Source organism: Panulirus ornatus, chromosome 11 (assembly GCF_036320965.1).
Source record: "Panulirus ornatus isolate Po-2019 chromosome 11, ASM3632096v1, whole genome shotgun sequence".
Taxonomy (NCBI): domain Eukaryota; kingdom Metazoa; phylum Arthropoda; class Malacostraca; order Decapoda; family Palinuridae; genus Panulirus; species Panulirus ornatus.
The window spans coordinates 14039314-14063023 of NC_092234.1; the positions used below are offsets into that span (position 1 = coordinate 14039314).

A 23710-nucleotide genomic window follows, 5' to 3' on the forward strand; every position below is an offset into this window, starting at 1 on the left:
AACCCTACTAACCTTGTTCTTATCCACATTTACTCTCAACTTTCTCCTTTCACACACTTTTCCAAACTTAATCACCGACTTCTGCAGTTTCTCACTCGAATCAGCCACCAGTGCTGCACCATAACAACATATTCTGCATATATATAATAAAGACAGATACACAACCGATTTTCCGGCACTCTTGGTTCCAAAGCCTTACCAGATTAACCATTCTGCCGGACCAACTGTGGTCATGTAACAATAATTCATCAACACACCTCTAACCCACTAATTATACATCTCCCATGTGTCTAAAGTACACCATGGACTGCTAGAAATCTAAATTAAACAAATGTTAAATGTTTGAGCACCCTAAGATGGTAAGTCTGTACTTAGATTGCTTGAATCCTGTGGGGTCTTCTTCGTCTTCTGTTGTTAAATGTTTTCCTAGGTGTGCATCGCCAGAATAATGCAGTTTCTTCTCCATTATACACCTGCTTAGGACTGAGGTGCTCGTCAGCTACAAGTTTCGCAAATTCATCCACATACTCAGCAGCTCCTTTGTGGTTTGCAGACAGCTTTTCTCCACACGCTTTATTCATGGAAATTCCATAAGGCTTCTTGAATCTTTGAAGCCATTTTTCACTATAGTCACCCTCATGTTGTAATTCAAGTTCTTTATGGAACAACTTAGCCTGGTCCACTACCATGCTACCTGACAAGTTCACTCCATCACTCCGACTCTATCGAAACCCTTCCATCACTCGGTCGTGCTCACTACTCTTACCATCTTTCAAAGTTTTTCAAATCGTAATTTGCTTCTTGGAATCACTGTCTGCATAGAATTTCAATATTTTTTCCCTTTCCTTCTTTAAATCACAAACAGTTGATGAATCAATACTGTAGATGTCACACAGCTTAAGCACCGAAACACCACGGTCCATTTTTTCAACAGTTCTACTTTATCTTGGATCGATATGGACTGGTGTTTACGTTTGACACCACGACTGACATTCTCATATGTCTCAGAAGCCATGGCAAGGGTTGAATTTAAACAAAATAAGCTAAGAATCTCACCAGAATTGCAGTATCATCACCAACAAGTGCAGTGTAAAGAATGTAAATAAGCGTGCCCAACACACAATGCCATCTGTGGCCGCACAGTAAACTAGTCTGGCGGCCGTGGTAATTTCAAGTTCCTCACATAATTTTGTCTGGACTAAAGGAGGTGCCGAACCATCAGTTGCCAGAAATTCAGTGGTGTACCTGTACAAAAAATTTCTATATATATGCATTACAACACATAACACACACTCACGATAATGAACAATCTGTAAAGGGTGCAAAAAATGAAAGTGCCAGATTTAAAGGATGCTATAGCCTAGCCCAGCAGTGACAACTCCTTAACACTCTTTAAAACACAACTCCTTCACACTCTTCAAAACATCATTTATCGCTATATCTGTATTATCACACATAACACACGCTGTCACAGATCATCTAGTCATCATTACAGATGACCCATGACTTATGATGGTTCGACTTATGATTTTCTGACTTTATGATGACGATATTATCCCTGGGGATAGGGGAGAAAGAATATTTCCCACGTATTCCCTGCGTGTCGTAGAAGGCAACTAAAAGGGAAGGGAGCGGGAGGCTGGAAATCTTCCCATCTCATTCTTTTTTTTAATTTTCCAAAGGAAGGAACAGAGAAGGGGGCCGGGTGAGGATGTTTCCTCAGAGGCCCAGTCCTCTGTTCTAAACGCTACCTTGCTGAGGCAGGAAATGGCGAATAGTATGAAAGAAAGAAAAGATGATGACGATATATTCAACACTTTATTATGAAATAGGCTTTGTAACAGTTAGATGATTTTCACCAACTGTAGGATAATGGAATTGTTCTGAGAACGTTTAAGATGGGTATAATGTTTGGAAGGTTAGATGTATAGTATCAAATGCATTTTCGACATGATATTTTCAACATACAATGGGTTTCTCAGGAGTGTCTGCATATCCATAAAGTACCTAAATAATGGTGAAAACAAAGTAAAAGGGAAACAAAGAGATACATGAATCTCTTAGTGGGTTGCAGCCATCAGCTGATTGAGTCATTGTTTATGTGTGAAGTGTTTCAGCCATTCACCATATAGGAACACCATCTAGCACAATTCCTTGGTTGAGAGAAGGTTGTTAAACCATAATGAACCTTAAATTCTTTTTAAGAAAACTGCTGGGAAAACAATGTTATTGCAGTTAACTGTTGGATCTATCTTAGGATTTTCCATTATCACAGCTAAGGGGTTAAAGAATTTTCATCACACTGTATTCTACTGTAAGCAGCACCCTCACTTTCGCAAGTTTTCATGAAGTAATATGTGTAGCTTATAAATGAGTAAATACAATATTTCTTTATACATGCACGCTATTCCCAAAAGAGCAAGGTAATATCAAGAACAAATGACAGAGTCTTAGAGAGAAAATTCTTCACTTGGCTCCTTGCTCTGTTCTTTCTTTTCGAAAGTATTACAGGAAGAGGGGATTTCCAGCCACCCACTCCTGCCCCTCATAGTTGCCTCTTATAACACGTAGGGGATACATGGGCAGTATTAATTCTTCCCTATCCTGAGGAATAAACATATATCAAAAAATAAAGACAATATATGCCAAAGTTACTGTAAATTACTCCCACATTAATCTAACTCATGCAATCCAGTGCCATTTCTTAAAAATGTTGTCCTTTATCAAAGCTTTATGGTTGTACTATCAAACAACACTCTCTTGAGACTTTACACAATCTATTCCAATAACCCTCCCATACACGTTTTCTCCTCAAAATCAACTGTGAGAAACTGCAGAGGTTGATGACTGAGTTCGGTAAAGTGTGTGAAAGAAGAAAGTTGAGAGTAAATGTGAATAAGAGCAAGGTTATTAGGCTCAGCAGGAGTGAGGGGCAAGTTAATTGGGAGGCAAGTTTGAATGGAAAAAAACTGGAGGAAGTGAAGTGTTTTAGATATCTGGGAGAGGACTTAGCAGTGGATGGAACCATGGAAGCGGAAGTGAGTCACAGGGTGGAGAAGGGGGCGAAGCTTCTGGGAGTGTTGAAGAATGTGTGGGAAGCAAGAACATCATCTCAGAGAGCAAAAATGGGTATGTTTGAAGGAATGTTGATTCCAACAATGTTATATGGTTGCAAGGCATGGGCTATACATGGGGTTGTGCAGAGGAGGGTGGATGTGTTGGAAATGAAATGTTTGAGGACAATATGTGGTGTGAGGTGGTTTGATTGAGTAAGTAATGAAGGGGTAAGAGAGATGTGTGGTTATAAAAAGAGTGTGGTCGAGAGAGCAAAAGAGGGTGTTGAAATGGTTTGGACACATGGAGAGAATGAATGAGAAAAGATTGACAAAGAGGATATATGTGTTAGAGGTGGAGGGAAGAGGGAGAAGCGGAAAACCAAATTGGAGATGGAAGGATGGAGTGAAAAAGATTTTGAGCAATCGGGAACTGAATATACAGGAGGGTGAAAGGTGTGCAAGGAACAGTAAATTGGAATGATGTGGTATACCGGGGTCAACATGCTGTCAATGGATTGAACCACGGCACATGAAGCGTCTGGGGTAAACCATGGAAAGATGGGTGGGGCCTGGATGTGGAAAGGGAGCTGTGGTTTCAGTGCATTACACATGACAGCTAGAGACTGAGTGTGAACAAATGTGGCCTTTTTTTGTCTTTTCATGGAGCTACCTCACTTGGGGTGTGAATGCTATTTCATGCATGGTGGGGTGGTGATGGGAATGGATGAAGGCAGCAAGTATGAATATGTACATGTGTATATATGCACATGTCTGTGTATGTATATGTATGTACACTTTGAATCGTAAATGTATTTATATGTGCGTCTATGGGCATTTATGTATATATATATGTATATGGGTGGTTGGGTTTTTCTTCGTGATATATGTATATGTTAGTGTATGTATATGTATGTATATGTGCGTGTATGGGCATTTATGTATATATATATGTATATGGGTGGTTGGGGTTTTCTTTGTCTGTTTTCCTTACACAACTTGCTGCCACGGGAAACAGCGAGTAAGTATAATAAAAAAAATTAAATAAAATATCTCTACCATTAGGGGGCCAGGTGAGGATATTCCCTCAAAGGCCCAGTCCTCTGTTGTTAATGCTACCTCACTAATGCAGGAAATGGTAAATAGTATGAAAGAAAAGAAAATCTCTACCATTATGTTGGTTAACAAATTCACTGCAAAAATGTGCTCTTCAAAACTATATCCTTCCAATACTTCCCTCTAATCATCTCTCACAGAATGATCTGTGACTTCCTTACATCACTGATACCTTTAAATAGATACAAAAATAAATAAATAAATAAATGCTAAAACAAGGTAATTGCAATCTTTTTGTGGAGAAACAAATGTTGTCAATAAGACTGATACCACACCCAATGACATCACATGAAGCAAATAAAAGGCTTCAAATTTTATGAAACCATCCAAACTTGAAATTACACTTCATGAAATACTTTTCCTCCACTCTTCTATAAACACTTTCAGGATGAGGAACATTTTTCTAAGGTCAATCAATTAACACTAGATTTCAACACTAGCTGTAACTTTTCTATGTTACCAAAGCATGATGTGGCTTATCAAAGAGATCCATAAACACTTGACCTGTAAATCAATATCCTTTACACCTTCCCAGCTAACAGACCAAAGGCAACATACACTGATCAAGACTAAGTTCTATTTGCATACCAACTTCTTTCTTTGAGGAAAGGGCTTCATACAAAAGCAGCTCTTCCTTGTAATACTGTTTCATACAACCATTCAGTGCTTTGGCAAATTACCCTTATTCCATGCTAACAATGAAACAAAACAAACTCTTACATATCACCTTACCATATTTCCTTCCAGACTATTTTCCATGGTCACTCATTCTATTCCACCTCAAAGTCATTTGATAATATACCCAATGTATGACATTTGCACACATTTCAACATGAATATGTAGCTGTTTAAGTAACAAATGCAAAAAGTCCAGGCAACAGCAGGAATTTTTCCAGCTAGTTGAGGGCAATGATGTAATTGTGGATTTTATTTGTTCCCTTTGTACCACTAAATCACTACAGTACCACAGGCACTAACTATGTATGAATATTCAGTATGCATATTGTAAGTGTGGTGTGCAAGTTACAGAACCCTCTGTATCATATACTTGGCCAAACTAACCTAAAAAAAAATAATATAATCAGCTATGAACCATCACTCCCTTTCTGTCCTTTGTACTTTAAAACATGGTATGCATATGTAGTATGCATATTATAAGTGTGGTGTGCAAGTTACCGAACCCTTTGTATCATATACTTGGTCACACTAACCTAAAAAAAATCATATAATCACCTATGGATCATCACTCACTTTCTGTACTTTGTACTTTAAACCATGTTACAGATCCCACTTACTTTCTTCAGCAACTAATTGCCATTAATCCAACAAAAAAATGGATATGTTGGCACTGCAGCAACTCAAACTTGAACCTTAATTTGAAGTTGGCCACTGACCTTTCACCATGATCATGCACCAAAATGGCCACTAATCAAACACTAAACCATAGTCAAATGTCCATCAACTGATTGATTTGAACAGGGAATCTATACAAGATCGTCTCTTCTAGTCCAATAACAGAGCCAGAGAAGACACCACCCACAATTCTGAAGTGGTCTCAGTGGGGAAAACAATACTTAGTTCTTGTACCTAAATTCAATTCCAATCAAGCAAGTTAGTGATATGTCATTTTTCTTGAATATGAGTTTCACCCAAGCAGACCAACTGTCAGGGTACTCCCTGTGGCAACCAGACCAAAGCTTAGCAGAAGGTAATACCACCTCCAACCTCCACTAAGCATCAGCTGTCTCAAATCCTGCAAACTCACCTGCAGGTCTACAGAAATCAGCAACATCACAGAGCTCTCATAAGTAATCTTAGTGTGCCACATGAAGCATTAAGGGCGTTGCTTTAAACTAAGCTTGTAAGGTGAATGTAACTACCAGGAGCCCACCTGCAAATATTATACTGATCATCAAGAAGATATTGTGGTATAAGTGATACCTTGGAAGTAAAAGGTTTTGAAAACTGTTTGAACATGTTGTCATTTAATGTGGGAAGCATTTAATACATGTACTGCATGCGACTTGTGTTTGCAAATGTTCTGCATGCCAGGGTTCAACAGTTAAGGAGACTCTAAGTGGCCACCCTCATGAGGGAGTCCCCCAAGGGAATGGGCATCAGAGGCATAGATAGATAAATATGCCTAATAGGCTCAGTTAAGCAATATTCCTGAATCCTTACCCTACATTTTCATCTTCTCTATCTTTTTTACGCAAGTCACCTTTTAATTTTTTTTGTTGTGCATAGGCATAGCCTCCTTTAAATAAACATCCACTTTTTTAGTGTTTTCCATAACCTCAGAAGTGATCACATTGCATATATATGTGGGGTTTTACTGGGTCATTGTACTTTACCCACCATCATTCAGTAATAATTCATTACACCTAAAGTATAACCTCCCATGATAAATTGATACGCTCTAGAAAACTTTAATGTTGTTTAGATTCAACATCACTGTTCTTTTGACAAATGCAAATTCTTAACAGCACGATCAAAATTGCCATTTCACCTCTGTCCATACTACATCTCTGTCCTTAATTAAAATTTATCATAAATATTCAAAATACACAAAAAGCTTTAGAGCAATTACTGCAACAAATCTAAAAAAAAATACTCACCGGTAAATCTGTAAATGCTACACCAAGGTAATGGCCATTTTTTGTGTAGAAACAAACATTGTCGATAAGGTTGATACCACACCCAATGACATCACCTGAAGCAAATAAAAGGCTTCAGAACTTTATGAAACCATCCAATCCTGAAATTACACATGATGAAATATATTTTTCCTCAACTCCTCTTCTTTAAAAACTTTCAGTTCACCTAAGCAAATAAAAGGCTTCAGAACTTTATGAAAACATCCAAACCTGAAATTACACATGATAAAATACAATTTTCCTCCACACCTCTTCTATAGAACTTTCAGTTATATAATCAATTTTACATCATCCCTCACCTTTTTAATTCTCTATCAAACAAATAAAAAGTTTCTCATTCCATTCACCATTTAGTTGAGAATTCACAATCAACTTTTGTTACCAAAATTTGCGTTTTGCAGAGCATTTCCTTAATAGATTGCAATTCACTATTTGGACTCTGAAACACCATATGACAAACTGAACTCCATCCTTCCACCTCCAATGTCGTAGTTATACTACAAACATTGGCATATACAACTTCACATTATATTGATCCCATGAAATTTGCTCTTCATGACCTACAATTATTTCATGTAGGTTCTGAAAATACTGTACTCTTAAAAATTTATGCAACAAAATGTTTACATTTCAGTATATCATAAAGTCTATTACTAAAGTAAAAGATTAAAGGCCAAGTAAAATTATTTATCTATTTTTATTTTGCTTTATCACTGTCTCCCGCATTTGCGAGGTAGCGCAAGGAAACAGAAAGAATGTCCCAACCTGCCCACATACACATGTATATACATACATGTCCACACACGCACAATATACATACCTATACATCTCAATGTACACATATATATTACACACACAGACATATACATATATAAACATGTACATAATTCATACTGTCTGCCTTTATTTGTTCCCATCGCCACCTCGCCACACATGGAATAACAACCCCCTCCCCCCTCATGTGTGCGAGGTAGCGCTAGGAAAAACACCAAAGGCCCCATTCGTTCACACTCAGTCTCTAGCTGTCATGTAATAATGCACCGAAACCACAGCTCCCTTTCCACATCCAGGCCCCACACACTTTGCATGGTTTACCCCAGACGCTTCACATGCCCTGGTTCAATCCATTGACAGCACGTCGACCCCAGGTATACCACATTGTTCCAATTCACTCTATTCCTTGCACGCCTTTCACCCTCCTGCATGTTCAGGCCCCGATCACTCAAAATCTTTTTCACTCCATCTTTCCACCTCCAATTTGGTCTCCCACTCCTCCTCATTCCCTCCACCTCTGACACATATATCCTCTTGGTCAATCTTTCCCCACTCATTCTCTCCATGTGACCAAACCATTTCAAAACACCCTCTTCTGCTCTCTCAACCAGCCTCTTTTTATTTCCACACATCTCTCTCACCCTTACATTACTTACTCGATCAAAGCACCTCATACCACATATTGTCCTCAAACATCTCATTTCCAGCACATCCACCCTCCTGCGCACAACTCTATCCATAGCCCACGCCTCGCAACCATACAACATTGTTGGAACCACTATTCCTTTAAACATACCCATTTTTGCTTTCCGAGATAATGTTCTCGACTTCCAAACATTCCTCAAGGCTCCCAGAATTTTCGTCCCCTCCCCCACCCTATGATTCACTTACACTTCCATGGTTCCATCCGCTGCCAGATCCACTCCCAGATATCTAAAACACTTCACTTCCTCCAGCTTTTCTCCATTCAAACTTACCTCCCAATTGACTTGACCCTCAACCCTACTGTACCTAATAACCTTGCTCTTATTCACATTTACTCTTAACTTTCTTCTTTCACACACTTCACCAAACTCAGTCACCAGCTTCTGCAGTTTCTTACATGAATCAGCCACCAGCGCTGTATCATCAGCGAACAACAACTGACTCACTTCCCAAGCTCTCTCATCCACAACAGACTGCATACTTGCCCCTCTTTCCAAAGCTCTTGCAAGTAAAATATCAACTCATAAATTGTCCTATCATAAAATTGGGTGGATAGTTGAAAAAATCCAAATGTTTTATAGATGAAAAAATCCAAATGTTGTTTTATGGTGATTAAGTTCTTTAATGCTCAGTTGAAAAGTAAGATATTAACTGGGTCCCTCTATTTGCATACAGCACAACCCAATTCAGAGTGCACAACTGTCTATCATAAATGCATATTCCTTTCTTTGAGATGAATACCTTATGTAGTAACAATGATTATATAAAAAAAAGCCTTTCTCCAACTAGCTGAAGCATATGTAACAAGTTACTAGTTTGTTACAAAAAAATAAAAAGAAATAGTAAAGTCACTTATCTAGTGAAAAAAAACTCAAAAAGATAAATCAAAACTTGTCATATACCTCCAGTATTATTATCCTTCAAAAACAGGTACAGAGGAAAAGCTGGGAACAATTTTTTCTTGAGAGCTGTCTATTCCTAGTGCTACTTCACTAAGGCATGAAACAGCAAACAAACATAGAAAAATGAATATAAGTACCTGGCATCAACGAATATTCAGATAATGGGGTGTATTTCTACTTCCAAAATACACTCTACAAATATTTATCGTTTTAAAAAGATTAATACTAAACTATACATAAAATCCATAGAATACACATATCTTTCTCAATGTATTAGTATAAAGTAGATGATATATCTCCATAAATGAATGAAAGCAAAGATTACCAATATCCCCTGATCTAAGATGTCTAATATACATAAAATCCATAGAATACACATATCTTTCTCAATGTATTAAGGTAAAGTAGATGACATATCTCCACAAATGAATGAAAGCAAAGATTACCGCTATCCCCTGATCTAAGATGTCTATCTGTGATATCTCACACCTCTGACAGTTGAAAATTAGGGTACAAATTTGAATAAGTGACACATATGAGCTTCGAGATGTGAAGATTTGAAAAAGGGAGAGTGGTTTGTTGAAGAGAGAAGACGTGGTAAAAAGCCTTGCAGAAGATGTAATCCATGAGAGAGGATGGTATTTCGGTAGACTTGATTGGTTGGTATGAATATTCACTGTATGCTTGTATCAATGTGAATGTCTGAGGATTGGCAGAAAGCATGTATAGTGCCATTGTACAGAGGCAAAGGAGATAAAGGTGAGTGTTCAAACTAAAGAGGCATAAGTTTGCTCAGTATACCTGGAAAATTGTATGGGAGGGTATTGACTGAAAGGGTGAAAGCATGTACAGAGCATCAGACTGGGGAGAAGCAGTGTGGTTTCAGAAGTGGGAGAGGATGTGTGGATTAGGTGCTTATTTTGAAAAATGTGAGATATACTTAGAAAAACAATATGGATTTATATGTGGCATTTATAGATCACAAGCCATATGATAGGGTTCACAGGAAAGCTTTGTGGAAGATCTTACGTACATATGGTGAGGGAGGTAGCTGCTAGAAGCAGCGAGTTTTCATCAAGGGTGTAAAGCAAACACGTGTACAAGTGGGAAGAGAGGAGAGTGTACGTATATGTGTATATGCTGAAGTGTATAAGTATGTATATGTGAATGTATGGGCATCTATGTATTCATATATATATATATATATATATATATATATATATATATATATATATATATATATATATATATATTTTTTTTTTTTTTTTCATACTATTCGCTATTTCCCGCGATAGCGAGGTAGCGTTAAGAACAGAGGACTGGGCCTTTGAGGGAATATCCTCACCTGGACCTCTTCTCTGTTCCTTCTTTTGGAAAAAAAAAAAAAAAAAAAAAAAAAAAAAAAAAAAAAACGAGAGGGGAGGATTTCCAGCCCCCCGCTCCCTTCCCTTTTAGTCGCCTTCTACGACACGCAGGGAATACGTGGGAAGTATTCTTAATCCCCTATCCCCTATATATATATATATGGGAAGTGAGTCAATTGTTGTTCGCTGATGATACAGCGCTGGTGGCTGATTCATGTGAGAAACTGCAGAAGCTGGTGACTGAGTTTGGTAAAGTGTGTGGAAGAAGAAAGTTGAGAGTAAATGTGAATAAGAGCAAGGTTATTAGGTACAGTAGGGGTGAGGGTCAAGTCAATTGGGAGGTGAGTTTGAATGGAGAAAAACTGGAGGAAGTGAAGTGCTTTAGATATCTGGGAGTGGATCTGTCAGCGGATGGAACCATGGAAGCGGAAGTGGATCATAGGGTGGGGGAGGGGGCGAAAATTTTGGGAGCCTTGAAAAATGTGTGGAAGTCGAGAACATTATCTCGGAAAGCAAAAATGGGTATGTTTGAGGGAATAGTGGTTCCAACAATGCTGTATGGTTGCGAGGCGTGGGCTATGGATAGAGATGTGCGCAGGAGGATGGATGTGCTGGAAATGAGATGTTTGAGGACAATGTGTGGTGTGAGGTGGTTTGATCGAGTAAGTAACGTAAGGGTAAGAGAGATGTGTGGAAATAAAAAGAGCGTGGTTGAGAGAGCAGAAGAGGGTGTTTTGAAATGGTTTGGGCACATGGAGAGAATGAGTGAGGAGAGATTGACCAAGAGGATATATGTGTCGGAGGTGGAGGGAACGAGGAGAAGAGGGAGACCAAATTGGAGGTGGAAAGATGGAGTGAAAAAGATTTTGTGTGATCGGGGCCTGAACATGCAGGAGGGTGAAAGGAGGGCAAGAAATAGAGTGAATTGGAGTCATGTGGTATACAGGGGTTGACGTGCTGTCAGTGGATTGAAGCAAGGCATGTGAAGCGTCTGGGGTAAACCATGGAAAGCTGTGTAGGTATGTATATTTGCGTGTGTGGACGTGTGTATGTACATGTGTATGGGGGGGGGGGGGCTGGGCCATTTCTTTCGTCTGTTTCCTTGCGCTACCTCGCAAACGCGGGAGACAGCGACAAAGTATAAAAAAAAAAAAAAAAAAAAAAAAAAATATATGAGTGAAGCGTTTAGATACTGGGACTGGACTTAGCAGCAGATGGAACCATGGAAGCAGAAGTGAGTCACAGGGTGGTGAGGGAGTGAAGGTTCTGGGAGCATTGAAGAATGTGTGGAAGGTGAGAACGATATCTCAAAGAGCAAAAATGAGTATGTCGGAAGGAATAGTGGTTCCAACAATGTTATGTGGTTGCAAGGCATGGGCTATAGATAGGGTTGTGCAGAGGGTGGATGTGTTGGAAATGAGATGTTTGAGGACAATAAGTGGGGTGAGGTGGTTTGAATGAGTAAGTATGAAAGGGTAAGAGATATGTCTAGTAATAAAAAGTGTGGTTGAGAGAGCAGAAGAGGGTGTGCTGAAATGGTTTGGTCACATGAAGAGAATGAGTGAGGAAAGATTACAAAGAGGATATATGTGTCAGAGGTGGAGGGAACGAGAAGTGGGAGACCAAATTGAAGGTGGAAAGATGGAGTGAAAAAGATTTTGAGTGATTGGGGCCTGAACATGCAGGAGGGTGAAAGGCGTGCAAGGAATAGAGTGAATTGGAACGATGTGGTATACCGGGGTCGACATGCTGTCAATGGATTGAACCAGGGCATGTGAAGCGTCTGGGGTAAACCATGGAAAGTTTTGTGGGGCATGGATGTGGAAAGGGAGCTGTGGTTTCGGTGCATTATACATGACAGCTAGAGACTGAGTGTGAACGAATGTGGCCCTTGTTGTCTTTTCCTAGTGCTACCTCACGCACATGCGGGGGGGAGGGGGTTGTTATTTCATGTGTGGCAGGGTGTCAATGGGAATGAATAAGGGCAGACAGTATGAATTATGTACATGTGTATATATGTATGTCTGTGTGTGTGTACATATATATGTATATGTTGAGATGTATAGATAGGTATATGTGTGTGTGTGGATGTATATGTATATACATGTGTATGTGGGTGGGTTGGGCCACTTTTTTCATAATATTTGCCATTTCCCACGTTAGCGAGGTAGCATTAAGAACAGAGGACTGAGCCTTTTATATCATTTATCTATTTATTATACTTTGTCGCTGTCTCCCGCGTTAGCAAGGTTGCGCAAGGAAACAGACAAAAGAATGGCCCAACCCACCCACATGCACATGTATATACATACACGTCCACACACGCACGTATACATACCAATACATCTCAACGCATACATATATATACATTTTTTTTTTTTTTCATACTATTCGCCATTTCCCGCGATAGCGAGGTAGCGTTAAGAACAGAGGACTGGGCCTTTGAGGGAATATCCTCACCTGGCCCTCTTCTCTGTTCCATCTTTTGGAAAATAAAAAAAAAAATAAAAAAAAAAAAAAAATATACATACATAGACATATATACACATGTACATAATTCATACTGACTGCCTTTATTCATTCCCGTCACCACCCCGCCACACATGAAATGACAATCTCCTACCCTGCACGTGTGCAAGGTAGCGCTAGGAAAAGACAACAAAGGCCACATTCGTTCACACTCAGTCTCTAGCACAAAGGCCACATTCGTTCACACTCAGTCTCTAGCTGTCATGTATAATGCACCGAAACCACAGCTCCCTTTCCATATCCAGGCCCCACAAAACTTTCCATGGTTTACCCCAGACGCTTCACATGCCCTGGTTCAATCCATTGACAGCACGTCGACCCCGGTATACCACATCGTTCCAATTCACTCTATTCCTTGCACACCTTTCACTCTCCTGCATGTTCAGGCCCTGATCACTCAAGATCTTTTTCACTCCATCCTTCCACATCCAATTTGGTCTCCAACTTCTCGTTCCCTCCACCTTTGACACATATATCCTCTTTGTCAATCTTTCCTCACACATTCTCTCCATATGACCAAACCATTTCAATACACCCTCTTCTGCTCTCTCAACCACACTCTTTTTATTACCATACATCTCTCTCGCCCTTTCATTACTTACTCATTCAAACCACCTCACACCAAATATTGTCCTCAAACATCTCATTTCCAACATATCCACCCTCCTCCGCACAACCCTATCTATAGCCCATGCCTTGCAACCGCATAACATTGTTGGAACCACTGTTCCTTCAAACATACCAATTTTTGCTTTCCGAGATAACATTCTCGCCTTCCACACATTCTTCAACGCTCCCAGAACCTTTGCCCCCTCCCCACCCTGTGACTCACTTCCTCTTTCATGGTTACATATGCTGCTAAATCCACTCCCAGATATCTAAAACACTTCACTTCCTCCAGTTTTTCTCCATTCAAACTTCTTTTTCTTTTCTTTCATACTACTCACCATTTCCTGTGATAGCAAGGTAGTGTTAAGAACAGAGGACTGGGCCTTTGAGGGAATATCCTCACCTGGCCCCCTTCTCCGTTCCTTCTTTTGGAAAATTAAAAAAAAAAAACGAGAGGGGAGGATTTCCAGCCCCCAGCTCCCTTCCCTTTTAGTCGCCTTTTACGACACGCAGGGAATACGTGGGAAGTATTCTTTCTCCCCTATCCCCAATTAATTTGTCCCTCAACCCTACTGAACCTAATTACCTTGCTCTTATTCACATTTCCTCTCAGCTTTACTCTTTCACACACTTTACCAAACTCAGTCACCAACTTCTGCAGTTTCTCACCCAAATCAGCCAACAGTGCTGTATCATCAGTGAACAACAACTGACACTTCACATACTTGTCCCTCTCTCCAAAACCCTTACATTCACCTCCCTAACAACCACATCCATAAACAAATTCAACAACCATGGACACAACACACACCCCTGCCACAAACTAACATTCACTGAGAACCAATCACTTTCCCTTCTTCCAATCCTTCTTCCAACTTGAACACATGCCTTACATCCTTGATAAAAACTTTTCACTGCTTCCAGCAACTTACCTCCTATACCATATACTCTTGATACCTTCCACATAGCATCTCTATCAACTCTATCATATGCCTTCTCCAGATCCATAAATGCTACATACAAATCCATTTGTTTTTCTAAGTATTTCTCACATACATTCTTCAAAGCAAACACCTGATCCACACATCCTCTACCACTTCTGTAACCACACTGCTCTTCCCAGTCTGATGCTCTGTACATGCCTTTACCCTCCCAATAAATACCCTCCTATATAATTTCCCAGAAATACTGAAGAAACTTATACCTCTGTACTTTGAACACACCTTTATCCACTTTGCTTTTGTACAATGGCACTATGCATGCATTCTGCCAATCCTCAGGCACTTCACCATGAACCATAAATAAACTGAATATCATTACCAGTCAGTCAACAACACAGTTACCCCTTTTTTAATAAATTCCACTCCAATACCATCCAAACCCACCAAAAGGTAGGGTAAAACCATGCAGCTCACCGCAGGAATATCCAGAGTTCCAAGGAATGAGCTCTGTGAGTTAAGTGTAGGCATGTGTTATGTACAACAAGGAGAGATTTTATGTTGATGGACAGAATGCCAGTAGTCCATGTGTGGATAAGGCAGAAACCTGGGTCTGAGGAGAGCAACATGATGACCATCACACAGCAGTCACTTACCCTCAAGATACTTAAGTGGGTAGTACTGGTAATATACTTCCCTGGTCATTGGAGGCATACCAACTACTACCAACTCTCCCTATATCTCTCAAAGAACTGTTCACTGTCAACTGCAACAACCTGTTTTAAAAATTTAAAGGTTATTATCAGATGACCTATTACTCTTCTTTCCTCTAATGTTGGTACATCTAACACCTTCAGCCTTTCCCTGTAACTCAATTCTGATACCATTTTTGTTGCCCTCCTCTGAACCATCTCTATTAGCTCTTTGTGCTTCTTCAAGTGAGGTGACTGAGCATATTCTAGTTTTTGCTTTCTGTTTGAGATGAACAGCTTACCAAGTATTTCCTTATCCATATATATGAAACCTATTCTGATATTTGCCACAAGACAAACTGTGTCCCAAGGGTATCTCTCAACAGGAAAGCCAAACCTCCTCTCCTTTATCCTCGCTTTCCCTCCATCCTATCTGGACAGAAAAAGTGACATCTCATCTCTTTCATAAGCTTCACTTCCACAACTCCAGCATTTTCCCTTATACGATCCTTAAATTCCAACTCTTTACCATATACTACTAATCAAGCTTTAATTGTATACAATACCTTCAGTCTACCATTCCTAACATTCCTAACCTTTCTGCAGCATTGGCAAGGATGGTGTGTCCTCTTGCCTCATTCGGCATCTTCCAATTACTACCTTCTGACCGTATTCTTTGCTTTTTACCCTCTCTTTCCTTGGCCTACCTTCTGACCGTATTCTTTGCTTTTTACCCTCTCTTTCCTTGGCCTATCATGCTTCATGAACACTCTCTTGAATTTCACCTTGTTTTAGTGTTTCTTAGCCTTCTTAATATCCCCTAGCTAGATAATCCTATATCAAAGTTAACCATAACTGTTCATCCCATGATGTCATGATTATAATCACCAATTCTTCTTCCTTCTTTTATCACAGAGATTGTATCAAGTAATTTTGTTGCCTCTTGTAACCCTTTAATGAGCATTTCTTCTTTCTTTCCCCTTTATTCAGTGTGTGTCATTCATCTAGTCCAAAAATTGTCAATAAAAAATCTACATACGTTGAGCTCCTGTTTAATGTAAGTCAAAATCAAGGCCAGGCTTTAATTGAAAAAGAGAATTGTGAAACAGAAAAAGGAAAGACAAGGGAAAGTATTTACAAATTTTTGAGAAAGTAAAAAACTGTCTTTTGAAATGTGCCAGGTCATAGGTATTGGGAAAGACTTGAGAAGGCAGAGTTCCAAAGCTCTGATATGTAGGGAAAGAAGCAGGTATCAAAATGGCCCACCCTTGAGTTGCCAATGGCAACACAATAATCATGTGACACAACAGCTTTCCGAGTACTGTGGTCTAGCTATACTCTCTTTATTCGGGTCTGTCATTAAAAACGGCAACTGATATCCCGTACCACGATTTGTTCAAAATCCAGTCTGGGAATAGAATGGACAAAAGATGCAGAAACTACATAATTGATGATGTCTGATATTCAGTTATAAAATAAAATGTCTAAATGTCAAAATTACCAAAAGTATAGTGCTACAAAAAAGAAAACATGATTATGACATTTAAACTGCTAAGTAATGCCATCAGAATGTTTTCAGACGATATGCTGCTTCCAGCTCCAGGGCTCCCATATTGAGTGTAGCCATCAATTGTCACCACTTCATGAGTAGTGGGCTCCATGCCCAGGGCCCTGTGTAGAGCATAGAACAAACAAAGAGTAAACAATATCGGTTGTTGATCTTTAATGGCAGGCCCGAATAAATGGAGTAGAGTGGTCGGGGTACATAAGCAACCAATTCTTGGGAAGAAAACCAAAGTAATACCTATAGAAGAGGGAAAGTGAACCAACATTGTGGTGTTGGGCAAGGGGATTAAGTTTGAAAGTTAGCCTGGGACAGTTTATAAGTCAGACCACTTTTGACTTGACTCTGTCAAGTAAAGATACAGAGCTAAAACCACCCCAAATGTGAGAGCAGTACTCCATGCAAGGATGAATCAATCCCTTGTGTAAACAGAGCAACAGTTCAGAAGAGGTTTCAACATCCAAACAGGACACACAGTTTCTTAGAGGCAGACTTAACCATTCCTGTAATGTGTGGTTTCCAAGAGTGTCTGTTACAGTAATACCAAGTATGTTTATTGAGCCAAGAAGTGGAATTCCTGAACTGTCATGGGAGAGACAAGAGTTCTGAGGATTTTCTATAGAGATGGGTAGAAATTGGGTCTTAGAGGCATTAAAATTAAAAAGATTTTGTCTATCCACTGAGATATCCAGTCCAAGTCTGAGTTTACTGAGGAAGCTGTATTAAGAGGAGATGCAGACTGAGTGAGAGAGGAAGGAACAGAATTATAAGTATGCGGGTGAATGCAGTGTTGAATCATCAGCACATGAGTGCATTGGATTATTTGTGGAGGGGAAATCTTTTTAATCTAGATGCCATCCCTCGTGAATTTAGTATAATATGCAATAATACTCATGTAGTAGTCCATATCTTCATGCACATCATTCACATACATAAGAAGAGTAACATAACTAAAACAGAACCCTATGCCACTGCTAGCAACCTCAACCCATTTGGAGAAAGGCTCCTCTAACGTGCATTCTTTGTTCTCTTCCACTATGACACTCTATCCTGGCACTACCTTGCTCTAGCAGGAAATGATGAAAAAGTGTAAAAAAAGTATGACCCTCTAGTCTCTCAAAATGATAACCAGACATTAATAAGATAGGAACCAACATTACTAGAGGATCTTGCCTTGCAATTGCCATACTGATGATCAGAGAAGATTGAGAGATTTAAGATGTTTACAGAAATAGGGAATTAGGGAGAGATTCAAAAACTCTGGCAAAAGAACAAGTCAAAACAGGACAACAGTTTGAAGGGTTAGGATGGTCATCCTTCTTTGGGATATGTTGAACAAATACAGGCAAGTTTCCATGAATGAAAAGTTTTGGTTGTTTAAAAAAAAAGTAAGCACAGGTAAAATCTCAAACCACATTGATAGATGCACTCAAAATATTATGAACTCAATCCTTGCATCTCCAATTCAGTCTCCCCCTTTTCCTTCTCCCCTCCATTTTTGACACATTATATGAAGAGTATTAAGGGTGGAAATATAGTTAGCCACCCAAGGTGTAGTTAGAGGAGATGAGAGAACCAAAAAGAGTTGCTTTGTCAATGGAAAACACAGATATGGCAGTGTCAGAATGCAAAGGCAAAAGATAGCATAGCAAAAGTTGTATAAGATACTTTTATATAAAGATCAGATGAGACATATCAGCACTTCCTTTGGATTAAGGAACACTGCCTCAAAAATAACATATTTTCCAGGATTTCAGGGAAAGATGGAAGCTGAATGCAAGTCACGAGAAAGGAAAGTCTTTCCAGGTCCAATATACTAGTTACCTTGTCTGAATAGACTCAAGATGACTGAACTATGGACTACATTTGAGGTAGTATTGCATGAAGAGTGGAAAAATGCTTCTGTTCTAGCAATTCTAACTTCTATTCCACAAACTCAGCAGTGACATCTGCATCACCAGAAGAGAGACAGTAATCTATTCGAGCTAAAAAGAATATACTCCAGTTAATCTAGCAAGTGCTATAATAGCACCAATGTTTAGAGGAGTGGGTGCTGGAGGTGGAGGTGAGGTTCATAAAGAAATATTTACAAGATTATAGTCAGATGAACCAAATGCAAGCAAAATTGTGCAGCTATAGTGTGAAGAATTAGAGGTGAAAAAAAATCAGATCCAGAGCATTAGGAGAGTGGTCATGACAGTCTGGAATAAGAGTAAAGTGGGGTAATAATTTGCTCTTGGTCCTTAAGAATGTAAAATGTGAAAGCTTCAATTCCCTCACCATCTCTATGGGAGAAATTCTGCCATTCCAAATGATGTACACTGGTCTTCTCAGATAAGGATCTCAGCTTGAGGATGAGAAGATGTCAGCCTCAAAGATTAATTTACACAGTCTAGGAGCAACTCCAAGAAACAGAGGGCAATCATACATTCAAACCATGATATATATATTTCATTCATGTCTGCTTATTTCATTGCACTCTCACCATCACTAAGGTAGTTATGTATATCATGACATCAGGGTATGCAATGTAGCTGTTATTTTGTATCGTACTGCATAATAAAAATAAATTATGGTAAACATGTGGTTTAAAAGCACCAAATAAATGTAGTAACTTTAGATAATGGAAGAATATACTCATCATGTGGCTGGAAGCAGTACAAACAACAATAGGGTTGGGATAATTTTTCAGTTTACTCCTGCCACCTCATGGAACAGAAGGAATTTAAATTGGAGAATAAAACAAAACTGAGGGAGCATGATTACAATTTTTTCATTCTACATACTGCTAACCCTTTATCTCCCACTGAATTAATGTCATGTCATTCAAAATTTTGCTATCTGAGAGGTTTTCATGGAATGTAATCTCTGTGTATGGCAAGGAAAATATGTTTTCCCAAAACAATTCCACATCATTTACCACAAACCTCATATTTTATTTTCATATTTTATTTTGCTATCTTAATTTACATCCAAAACAGCCATCTTTTATATCAAATATATATTTGCACAGGCATTATACCCATCTTTTAAAAAGATGCCCAGGATTCATGCAAGGACAGTAATGGAAGGTGAAATTCAAACCTAATGTAAACTTTTTCTGGCCCACAGAGACCATTTTTTGCAGCTGTTAACTTACCTTTAGAGATGATAATTATGTTTTCAAGAAATATAATATTGCAATTACAGTATTCACCTTTCTGGTACAAATATCTAAAAAGATGCCTCAGAAGGAAAAACAAAGTTCTCAAAAACATGTTTTGGAAAAAATTTTTGGTTCCCATAGCTGCAATTCATTGTAAATATCTATTCTATGGCCAATTTTCACATTTTTCAATTAAAGAAAAAATAAGATATTCAGTACTCTGCAAACCTGCATGAACTCTGGACTGCTAATAAATTACTTCAAACTCAATTAAGGATTCTTATTTGCAGTTATATGCTAACCTTCACAGCAGTACAGGATGCCGTATCAGTAAACAAAGCTTTAGGAAATCACAAAACGTAACACACCTGTAGTGAAAGTGGGCCCATATGGATGACCACTTCCAGAGGAACAAAAGGAATGGCCATCATCACCATGATAGCCAAAGGAATTCTTGTCCCACCCCGGTAAGCGGTTCATACTAACACCTTGTGATGAAAGACCTATACCCATGTACCTGTTACAAAAAACCTGGAATTAAATTTCTTGAACTTTTTCATACTTAGAAACCTTAAATTACAAATATCTGAAGAATTTCAATGATCATACAGTACTTCAATTTTCTTATTAAGCACCATTAACTCTCTACCATCCACACTAATAAATATTACCAAGAAATGTGTACAGAACAAAATGACCAGTGTAGTACCTGCAACTAACAAAATTCTCTATAACACTGGAGAATTAAAAACCTCAGTCCATACACTTCAGTCCACCATATATTCTATCTATCATCCTAAAAGTTATTCTTACTTCCAGTGACTTCCAGTGCAGTACCTGCAACTAACAAAGTTCTCTATAACACTGGAGAATTAAAAACTTTAGTCTACACACTTCAGTCCATTTATTCTATCTATCATCCTAAATGTTATTCTTACTTTCACAGGATGAATTAGGATGCTATGGTTAGAACATATCAGTTTCAAAAACCATATCAGCTTCAAAGACTATATTAGTTTCAAAAACTAACATCAAATATATGAGAAAATGACTTTTACTATGATAGACTGCCTTCGATTCCCAAGTAATTAGGACTAGCCACTTATTTAGAGCTAAAAAACTGAATTACGCCCTTCAACATAGGCAACAACCTCAATGGTTTTACTCTGTTAATAAAAAGAGGGTTTTTCTTCAATATCATAATACAAATTCACCATCAGTCTCATGTCATCAAAACTATTAAGGTACAATCATTGGTAAAATAGATACCCTCTCCCCCACATATCAAATTCACCATCACTGACACAAATGTTTCCGTTCTATGTCTGATCTGCACTGATAGATATAATATTAGATAGAGTATGAGTTTTGTCTAAGCCATTCCATTGGTGTCCTTTCTCTCAACAATCACAACTCTAACTTTGCTCTTAATAATTATCATTCATTTTTGTTGGCTCCAGTACAAAATATTCAACTTCTCTCTAAACCTAATTTCTCTGTCCCTGCCTACTCTATGATGCTGCAGTATTTGTACGAAGGCAAAATGAACAATGTTAAGAGTACCCCAGGAGTATGTTCTAGCTTCTTAATTCTTATACTATATGTAAATTACTTTATCCCAATAATAAGCCACAATACTAGCTTAATAGCTATATGAAGATGGAAGGGGTCTTTGGAACAGCTCCTGTTATAATTCTCTTCACTTGCCCTTCATTCATCTCCCTGCAGGACTCCTAAATCACCAACTCTAAATTTCTTATAACAATTTCACACCAAAGAATCACTAAATACAAAATATCTTTTTTGCTTCAAAATATTATTCAACTTTTCTCTAAATAAAGAATTTCAAACAGCTATCTCTGGAACAATACTTTTACCATACAATTGTCAACCATAAATATTCTTTGGTCAACATAACTCACATTTTCTGAATTAGTTTATAATATCTAACAAAACTATCTTGCCTTATGTATCCTCAGCTATGTTACTCCAGACTGATCATCCTTCACATTTTGTGAGCTGCAATTCACAACTGTATGCCTTACCAGTGACCTAACCCACACTTCCAGCATCATCACCTTTCACGTTTTCTGTTCATACTCTGTCTAAAATCTTTATTGCTACACTTATGATCAACATTCACATAATACAATATGTCCCATTTAACATTCAAACACTTCAAATCAATATGTCCACTGTTCTACTTTGCTTCCCCTACCTCCTCTACTGCAACTTTCAAAGTCAACTATATGTTGCAATTAAACATGTCATCCTCCAAATATCTAACCTTAATGCTCTAATTCCATCTAACCTGCCTCTTACCAAAATGTTGTTCTAACTCCATAACAGAAATAATGAGGCATATTCAAATCACCTTTCTTCTTCACACATATTTTCATAAAAAAATTTCTCCCTACATAAAAACAATAACTCTTCAAACACATGCCATAAAGACATCACCTACTGTAAAAGTATTAATGCCTTTATCTCCTAGAATGAACAATGAAAGCTCTTCTTGTGTAAAAGACACTAAGTCAGCTGTACTACAGTGTTCCTGATATCATGTTATGATGCATGAAAAACCATTTCTATAACAGAAGCAAATCTCTAAGAACATTAGAGAGAGCACTTGTTAGCAAAGAGGTTCATAATACACTTTAGACCAAAAAAAACAGAGTGCATCAGTCATGATTTCATCATTTTTAACTATCATAACACCTATGAGATTGGCTAATGCTCACTAATAGAGACCTAGTAACCTATGATGCCATTTGTGTGGTGGTGAGGTGACACCTAATGGCCACCAACCCTTAACACTAATTAACCAGGCGTCAAGCCAGTTACAGTCAGGACTCAAGACAAAAGTTTTGATAAAGGAAACAAGGAAAGGACTGGAAAACAGATGGATGCTTACAGGGCTCTGTGTTTCTTAATTCAAAACCTACACTTCTCATGTATATATAGAGAGAGAAACTCAAGAGACCTTTGAATATCAGAAAGCATACCCACATGAAAGAGAATGATCCTTAACCTTTGCGATAATCTAGACATTGCTTTGATTCATTCAAAAGCAGCACATACAAAGCTCCACAGTAAAAGTCTGCCAAAAGTGGGTCAAACCACTGTCTAATAATGGCATTAGTTGAATGCCATAAATTCCTTTTGATTATTTCACCCAATGAAAGATTTCTTAAAAAAAAAGGGGGGGGGGGCAGTCACTCTCCTTATATCATAGGCTCTAAGAGACATCCCTAATTATAAAAGAAGTAGTACCAGCTCTAACAGACAGCCCTAGTTATGAATAGTACTGAACTCCTTGATCCTTGCTAATTAAAGATCTAAAGATCTATGCAGTCTGGATGAAAAATTCTCCCATTCAGTTTTCCATGTGACACAAAAACTTTTACATATCTTAACACAAATGAGAATAATCTACAGATGATATTTTTCAGATCTATTAATAGGCTTACTATCATGCAAAGAATACAAGATAGGGAGTTCACTAAGAGAGTGTTTGATAGTACAGTTAAAGAGGTCAGTGTGAGAAGACCACCTGTGACATGAAATAGAGTGGAAGAGTACTGGAGCAAGAGAAACGATGGAAGAATGTGGAATGGAGTATACAGGGAAAGCAGGCAAGGACAGGGATAAGTCGAGACTCC

The 23710-nt window shown here is 38.5% G+C and overlaps 1 protein-coding gene across 1 annotated transcript in view; it reads right to left on the reverse strand.

The window, feature by feature from the left end:
• RanBPM (Ran-binding protein M) overlaps positions 1 to 23710 on the reverse strand; it is a 149888-nt gene that overhangs the window by 101155 nt on the left and 25023 nt on the right. The window contains exons 3-4 of the mRNA XM_071666611.1: positions 20417 to 20565; positions 6788 to 6882 (exon numbers count right to left, since the gene is read on the reverse strand). Coding sequence (XP_071522712.1) covers positions 6788 to 6882; positions 20417 to 20565 — 244 coding nt within the window. The remainder of the gene's footprint in view (positions 1 to 6787; positions 6883 to 20416; positions 20566 to 23710) is intronic.